We start from the raw sequence: 8382 nt of genomic DNA, 5'->3' as shown, positions 1-8382 counted from the left end.
AAGAGGGGCAGACCTTGGGAGTAAGATAAGAAACTGCCGAGTTGTGCCGATGTGGCTGGAAAAAATAGCGAAAAACAACGGACAGCTGCAACATTGAACTGTGGAAAACTAAAGCTGTGTGAACAGCGTGTGAAAAAGAAGTTGATTGGTCTACACAGCGCGTGTTAGAGTGGTCTTATGCTGATAGGAGAGAAACAGATAGCTGTTTACTTGCTGATTTGCTAATTATGAAGAGCTTTAACAATAGCATAAATACGTAATGTTGTGATAATAAAGTGTCTTTCCTTTTGCACTCCCTGGAGAGTCCGTGTCTCAATACTCCACACACGATCCTGAATTTACTCAAAGGATGGCCGGCGAGAAACCCCCCCGGGAGACGCTGAGCCTGCGGCCGCCGGCAGAGCACGGAGTGCCGCGGCTGCCTGCCTGCTGGCAGAGCAAGGGGCATCCCCCGCTCGTTCCTTCCCTCCCGGGCAGCCGGAGGAGCGCTCCCCGCGCACAGCAGCCGCGGAAGAGCCCGGGCCAGAGGCACGACGGCTCCGCCCGGCCGAAGGGGAAGAGCGAGAGCGCGCGGGCTCACAGACCTGCGGTGCGTCGGGCTCGGCGGGCGGCTCTCCCGCGCCGGCGCTGCTGCTCGGGCTCCGCTTCCCGCAGCGCTCCCCGCCGAGAAGCTCCTCCGCGGGCAGGCTGGGCAGCGGCGGCGGCAGCCAAGCGCCCTCGGCCACGGCGCGGCCCGGCGCCGCGCACAGGTTGTAGGAGTAGGGCAAGGTGCCCTCGCAGAAGTCGGCCGGGAAGGCGGCGCCGGCCGCGGAGAAGCGCTGCGCGCCCAGGCAGCGCAGGACGGCGGGCGGCCCGGCCCGGCGCAGCCGCGCCAGCACGGCCAGCGCCACGCTCAGCAGGAACAGGGCGGAGAGGAGCGCCAGCGCCAGCACCAGGTAGAACTGCAGCTCCGCCGCCGAGTCGGCGCCCGCCGCCCGCTCGCTCAGCTCCGGCAGCGCCTCCTGCAAGCTCTCGGCCAGCACCACGTGCAGCGTGGCCGTGGCCGACAGCGCCGGCTGCCCGTGGTCCTTCACCACGGCCACCAGCCGCTGCTTGGCCGCGTCCCGCTCCGACACGGCGCGCGCCGTCCGCACCTCGCCGCTGTGCGGCCCCACGCGGAACAGCGCCGGCTCCGGCGCCTGCACCAGCTCGTACGACAGCCACGCGTTGCGCCCCGCGTCCGCGTCCACCGCCACCACCTTGGCCACCAGGTACCCGGCCTCGGCCGACCGCGGCACCACCTCGAACGGCGCCGGCCCCGCCGCGACCGCGCCCGGCCCCGCGCCCGCCGCCGGCCACAGCACCCGCGGCGCGTTGTCGTTGCGGTCCAGCACGAAGACGCGCACCGTGGCCGTCGAGCTCCGCGCCGGCGCCCCGCCGTCCTGCGCCCGCACCGCCACCGCGAACTCGCGGCACTGCTCGTAGTCGAAGGAGCGCTGCGCGTACACCGCGCCGCTCCGCGCCTCCACCGACACGTAGGGCGCCGCGCCCGCGCTGCCGCCCGCCAGCCAGTAGCTCACGCGCCCGTTGGCGCCCGCGTCCGCGTCCCGCGCGCGCACGCGCAGCACCGGCGCGCCCGCCGCGTTGTTCTCCGCCACGTAGGCGCTGTAGGCGGCCTCCTCGAACACCGGCGCGTTGTCGTTCACGTCCGACACCTCCAGCACCAGCGCCGCGCGCCCGGACAGCGCCGGGCTGCCCCGGTCGCGGGCCACCACCGTCACGCGGTGCTCGCCCGCCTGCTCCCGGTCCAGCGCGCTCGCCGTCACCACCTTGTACGAGCCGCCCGACGACGACGCCACCAGCGACAGCGGCGCCTCGCCCGACAGCTCGCACGACACCTGACCGTTCTCCCCGGAGTCGCGGTCCATCACGTTCACCAGGGCCACCACCGTGCCCACCGGCGCGTCCTCGGGCACCGGGCTCGACACCGACAACAGCGTGATTTCGGGCGCGTTGTCGTTCACGTCCAGCACCTCCACCTCCACCTCGCAGTGGGCCACCAGGCCGCCGCCGTCCCTCGCCTCCACCAGCAGCGTGTAGCCTCGCGTGTCCTCGAAGTCCAGCGCCTCCTGCAGCGTGACCGTCCCGCTCTCCGCGTCCACCACGAACTTCTGAAGCACCTTGGCCGGCGTTTCCCCGAAGCCGTAGGTGATGCGGGCGTTGGAGCCCGCGTCGGCGTCGGAGGCGGACACGTGCAGCACCGTCGAGCCCGGCGGCGCGTCCTCGCGCAGGCTGGCGCGGTACCGGTCCTGCGCGAACACGGGCGCGTTGTCGTTGGCGTCGGTGACGTTGATGCAGAGCTGGGCGGTGCCGCTCCGGGGCGGGTCGCCGCCGTCCAGCGCCGTCAGCACCAGCCGCAGGCTCTGCTCGCTCTCCCGGTCCAGCGCCCGGCGCAGCACCAGCTCCGCGAACTTGCTGCCGTCTTGGCTCTGCTTCACCTCCACCGCGAAGTACCCGTTTTTCTCCAGCTCGTAGCCCTGCAGCGCGTTGCTGCCTACGTCCGGGTCCTCGGCCACTCCCAGGGAAAACCGTGCGCCGGGAGAAGTCAACTCGTTGATCTCCAGCTGGAAAGTGTCCCGCAGGAAGCGCGGGGAGTTGTCGTTGACGTCCTGGATGTCCACCTCGACGTGGAAAACGTTGAGCGGGTTCTGCACCAGCGCCTCGAAGCTGACGGAGCAGGACGCCGCCTCGCCGCACATCTCCTCCCGGTCCAGCCTCTCGCTCACGTACAGCTCCCCGCTCTCCGCGCTCACCGAGAAGTATTTCAGCTGCCTTTCAGCGGCAGTCGCCACCCGCAGCTTGCGTGCCGGCAGCTCCGCCGGGCTCAGCCCCAGGTCCCGCGCCAGCGGCCCCACCAGCGAGCCTCTGCCCAGCTCCTCGGGGATGGCGTAGCGGATCCGCTCCGGCGCCGCCCGGCAGCACAAGCCCAGCAGCAGAGCGGGCAGCAGCACTGGCCCGGCTGCTCGCCGCCGGCTCTGCCGCCGCCCGCCCGCCATCCTCGCCAGCGCTCGCCGCGCTCCTCCCTCCCGCCGCTGCCCTGCCGCCCTTCCAGCCGCTCTCCGCACCGAGCGCAGGGGCCGCCGGAGGGCAGCGAGCTCGGCGCCGGCTCGGACGCCGCTGCTCCCCGCGCCGCGCCGCCTCTCGCCTCTGCTGCCCGCGCCGCTGCCGCTCTGGCCGGCGCCGGGCGAGCGAGCAGCCGGCGGGGGCAGGACGCGGCGCCGGCTCCGGCTCCAGCGCCGCTCCCCGCGGCCAACAGCGGCACCCGGAGGCGCCGCGACGCCACCGCAGCCGCCCGATGGCCGCGCTCCCGGGGGCCGGGCTCTGGCACAGCGGGCAAAGGCGCCTTCGCCCGGCACTTCCAAGGGCTCGGACCCACGCAGCCTTGCTCCAGGTACAGCTTGTGCTCACGCACCTGATTGCCAGCGCATTACCGCTGCCTTATGGACAGCAAAGCTCGCACCATAACGCAAATGGCACAGGCCTTGGCACCGCGCGTGAGGTCAAAGCATTGCACAGACAAAACCACTATGACCCGTCTTAGTTCAAAGCCCCCCTCACCCTCCTTGCTCTGCGTTCACAGCCTTTAGTTGCACCATGGGCCATATCCAGCTCTTGGCCAAACATCAGCCGCCAGTGAAAGAGCATTTCCTTCAGGGAATCAGAGTATATTTACTGCATCACACAGACATACACAACTCTATAGGACCAAATGGGATTCCCCCCTGGGTGCCGAAGGAGCTGGCTGGGTTGATCACCAAGCCACTTTACCAGCAGTCCTGGCTGACTCAGGAGGTCCCAACAGATTGCAAATCAGCCAGTTATTCCCCTATATAAGAAGGGTAGGAAGGATGATCTGGGAAATTGCAGGCCTGTGAGCTTGACTTCCATGCCCGGGAAGCTGATGGATGAGCTCATCCTGAGTACCATCACACAGCACATGCGGGACAACCAGATGATCAGTCTCAGTCAGAACGGGTTAGGAAAGGCAGGTCCTGCTTGACAAACCTGATCTCCTTCTACGACAGGGTGATCTGCTTCTTGGATGAGGGAAAGGCTGTGGACGTTGTCTACCTTGATTTAGTAAGGCCTTTGACGCCGTTTTTCACTACACTGCCCTGGAAAAACTGTTTGCTCGTGGCTTGGATGGGCACACACTTCGCTGGGTAAGAAACTGGCTGGATGGCCGGGCCTAAAGAGTGGTGGTGAACGGAGTTAAATCCAGTTGGCAGCCGGTCACTAGTGGTGTCCCCCAGGGCTCAGTGTTGGGGCCGCTCCTGTTTAACATCTTTATTGATGACCTAGACGAGGGGATCGAGTGCACCCTCAGTCAGTTTGCAGATGACACCCAGCTGGGTGGGAGTATTTATCTGCTCGAGGGTAGGGAGGCTCTGCAGAGAGACCTGGACAGGCTGGAGCCATGGGCTGAGGCCAACTGGGGGAGTGGCCAAATAAGGCCAAACGCTGGGTGCTGACCTTGGGCCACAACAACCCCCATCAGTGCTGCAGGCTTGGGGAGGAGTGGCTGGAGAGCTGCCAGTCAGAGAGGAACCGGGGGGGGGGGTTGACTGACAGCCGGCTGAACAGGAGCCAGAGGTGTGCTCAGGTGGCCAAGAAGGTCAATGGTATCCTGACTTGCATCAGCACGGGCGTGGCCAGCAGGGACAGGGAAGGGATATGACCCCTGTGCTCGGCACTGGTGAGGCCGCACCTCAATGACTGGGTTCAGTTTTGGGCCCCTCATTACATAAAGGACATTGAGTGACTCAACCGTGTCCAGAGAAGGGCAACGGAGCTGGGGCAGGGTCTGGAGCACAGGTCTGCTGGGGAGCGGCTGGGGGAACTGGGGGGGTTCAGTCTGGAGAAGAGGAGGCTGAGGGGAGACCTCCTGGCCCTCTACAAATACATGAAAGGAGGTTGCAGAGAGGTGGGGATGAGTTTCTTGAACCAAGTAACAAGCAATAGGAGAAGAGGGAATGGCCTCAAGCTGCCCAGGGCAGGGTCAGGCTGGCTCTGAGGAAGGATTTCTGTGCAGAAGGGGCTGTTGGGCGTTGGAATGGGCTGCCCAGGGCAGGGGGGGAGTCCCCATCCCTGGAGGGGTTGGAGAGTTGAGTTGACCCAGCGCTGAGGGATCTGGTGGAGCTGAGAAAGGCCAGTGTGAGGTTAATGGTTGGACTGCATGATCTGCAAGCTCTTTTCCATCCAAGATGATCCTGTGATTCTATAGCAAAGTCTTTGTCCTGTCAGCTGAACACCATCGCGGTAGGAATGGAAACTGCTCCCCAGCCTGATACTTTTAACAGATCCTCCTTTCAAGACTCTCTAGCCAAACTGAGGCAGTTTTAGAGCATGAGAAGAAACAAGGAAAGAATGTGAAACCCACATCGTGAAGGAATCAGCCTCCTATTTCAGATTCTGTGAACTGTAGTAGGTCCAAATGAAGAGTATCTAGTTGGTAAGAATTATGTGGGAGGATCAAACAGGAGATTACAGCACAGACGACAGCCACAGTTCTCAAAGGAATTTCTCTGGACAATAGGAGACGGAAGATGCACAGGACCGCAGGTATGGAGCTCATATGAAACTAGGAGAAACTCAACATTTACACCTGCCTTCTAGACATATCAAACTACAGCACAGTGAACTCTTCCACCCACCCTGGCTCTGTGCGGACAGAATGCTTCAGCGTGCTCCAACAGCACCCAACAGGGAAGATAACTTTGCAGACAGACGTCGTTGAAAGAAAGGTTTCCCACACAACATCTCCTTAAGGACAACAAGGATCCCAACACAGGTGCATGCATAGGGAATTCTCTGCTCGTCACACTTATTTGAAGAAATCTGTAATGCTTTAGAGAGCATAAGTGATATGCAGCTCAGTTAAAGACTCAGTCCTCACTATCACCTCAAAGACACCATCACTCTTCAGCACATGAGCAATCCGGAGGACACGTGACTCTGTAATTGGGAATGCAATGTTTCCATCGATTCCTCGAAATACTACTGACAGGAAAAGCTGTATCAGCCATGAGGATGCAACAAATGAGTAGCTTCCTTGCATATGCTTCAAATAACAAGCACCAAACCCAGAAATTTCTGACAAAAATAACCTCCTGTCCCATACAGTCCCAGCAATTTTAATACCAACAAAACATCAGCAGTTACTTCATATGAGCAAGAGCCATTAAGAACATCTGAACGTTGATAAAGGCTGGGAAAAGCTCGATACAACCAGGATGAAACTCCACAGCACAGTCTTACAAGGACATACAGCTGGAGAAATGACATTTCCCACAGTAATACCTAGAAACGGGGCCCCTGAAGCATGTTTGCACGTCTATGGCTGTTGCTTGCAGACAAATTCATCAAAGGTGTGTCATCCTTTTTCGGAACATGGGATAAGGCAGAGTGGCAGAGGCCTTGGCATCAGTCAAGATGCATCACCCAGCTGGAGGGAGCACACAAACCTCTCTTCTCAATGCTTTGAGGCCATTCCATCACAGGGAACAGTGTGCAATGGGAAAGAAATGAACTCACAACTTGGCCATCTGGCCACTCCAAGCAAGGCGATATCCGAAGATAAGACACCTTTAGACTCATTTGCAGAAGGCCACCAATAAATCCTGATATCCACAAAACACAACTTCCTCCTCATACACAGCACCCCGAGACTCTGCTCACAGCTCACATGGTTGTCTCTAATCTTCATAATTTTAAAATCTCCTCCAGCCAAAGAAAAGTTGCACAGACAATTTGTCCTTACCATGGAGAATATTTGATTTCTCACCATTTGTACAAGTCAGTCAGATCACCCTTGTCTCCACATTGTCATCAGGGACATGGAGAGTGAGACACCCAACAACAGCCTGTTTGAACCACAATTGCCGATCCCAAGAGTGGAATGTGGTGCAAAGGCTCCTGAATACAGAACTGTGCGGTACAAAGAGTGTGGTGCTGTTCTTCGGTACCGGGGCCTAGCTGGAGCCGTTGGAGATAACCCCAGAGCTACTGTCAAAGAGATGTATCCCAACTGTTGCCATAACATCGATGAAGAAATCATGAACTTTAGACAAACTTTGCTTCATTATCATCCCAAAACACACCTCCTGGTTGCAGGCTACCCACCTCTGAGACTGACCACGCCTTGGACAGTCCCCCTGTGCATGCGTGGGAGCCACACTTGAGAGAGGTAGAGAGATATGATAATTGAATTCCGAGAAGGGTGGAGGTGCCTGAGGCAGAGGAGCGGCATAGAAGCGTCTTACTAAGCATAGAAGATGACTTCTTGGAAAGGAAAATTTGAAGCTTCCCCACCAAGAATCATGACGACTGACAACAGAGCACTGGCTGGATACAGGACTGTTAGGACATCTTGAGATCAGCAGTGGTAGCTATAACCTGTCTTTCTCTTCTTTCTAAACTTGACTTTCTTTCACGTATCTCTAACTATCATGTGCTGCTTCATGGGCAACACAATAAAGTTTCACTGTTTGATGCAATGCCCTTTGGTGTTGGTCGCCTTAATTTTGCACTTTCGAGATCATACTAAACGTACCATCACGAGTCCACTAAGTGGATGGTGACACCATTGCACGGTATTCTTTGACCCTCTTAATTTGCAAGAACATATAGTAAAAAGGCCACTTGCCAAGACACAGTATCTAGAACATGGACAATACATGTATGAGGAAGGGAAGGTGAGTTTTTTGTGAGGTTCAAAGCACAGGAATGATACACCATTAGGTACTCCATGAGGCACACGCTCGTGTTAACTATGACAGGTATGGAAATGACCGTCTCTTCTTCTGCAGCCTCACACACAGAGCTCCCCTGTCTTCTCACCAAACCTACACAACCAGCAGGTTTGCTCCTGACCTTCTCAGAATTGGCAAAAACAGATCACGAGAGGAGAATGCAGCACGATCGCACCAAGAACACAAGTACATTTGAATCCTCACCACCACTTCCAGGAGATAAACAAGGATTCTAAACCACAGGAATGATAAATGGCCAAAATGAAAGAGGAGCACTCATTCAACAGCTAAGGAGACATCAAATTTATGGCTTAGGGGGAAGCTCCTCCCCTCTTTTATCACACGCACTGTTCCACAGAGATGCGACTCCTGCTAAGGTCATCGTTCCCTCTATTCCCCACCAACAAGAACAGAACACAAAGATTCCCTCACAGCTCCTGCCTTGCACACCCGCTCGAGCATCAGCAAGAGGCACCAACACACCACACACCCATGGCTGAACAAAGCCATGCTGATTGCTACAGATAAACGTACATCCATAGGAGACCAGGGAAAGGAAAACAAACCCACAAATCAGACAAGTAAGGCAAGG

At 58.5% G+C, this 8382-nt stretch overlaps 1 protein-coding gene across 1 annotated transcript; it reads right to left on the bottom strand.

Moving 5' to 3' along the window:
- Nucleotides 1–338: 338 nt before the first annotated feature.
- Nucleotides 339–3162, bottom strand: LOC141965222 (protocadherin gamma-B5-like). The gene has a single exon (XM_074916472.1). It carries the CDS (start codon nucleotides 3033–3035, stop codon nucleotides 339–341), a length of 2697 nt encoding a protein of 898 aa, XP_074772573.1. The 5' UTR covers nucleotides 3036–3162.
- Between the last annotated feature and the right edge of the window lie 5220 nt (nucleotides 3163–8382).

The sequence above is a fragment of the Athene noctua genome, chromosome 12 (genome assembly GCF_965140245.1).
Source record: "Athene noctua chromosome 12, bAthNoc1.hap1.1, whole genome shotgun sequence".
In the NCBI taxonomy this organism is placed as follows: domain Eukaryota; kingdom Metazoa; phylum Chordata; class Aves; order Strigiformes; family Strigidae; genus Athene; species Athene noctua.
Note: the sequence above shows the minus strand (reverse complement) of the source record. Positions and strands in the feature narration are given on the sequence as shown.

Coding starts and splice junctions, on each gene's coding strand:
- LOC141965222 (XM_074916472.1), bottom strand. CDS start 3,035: ATGGCGGGCGGGCGGCGGCAGAGCCGGCGGCGAGCAGCCGGGCCAGTG.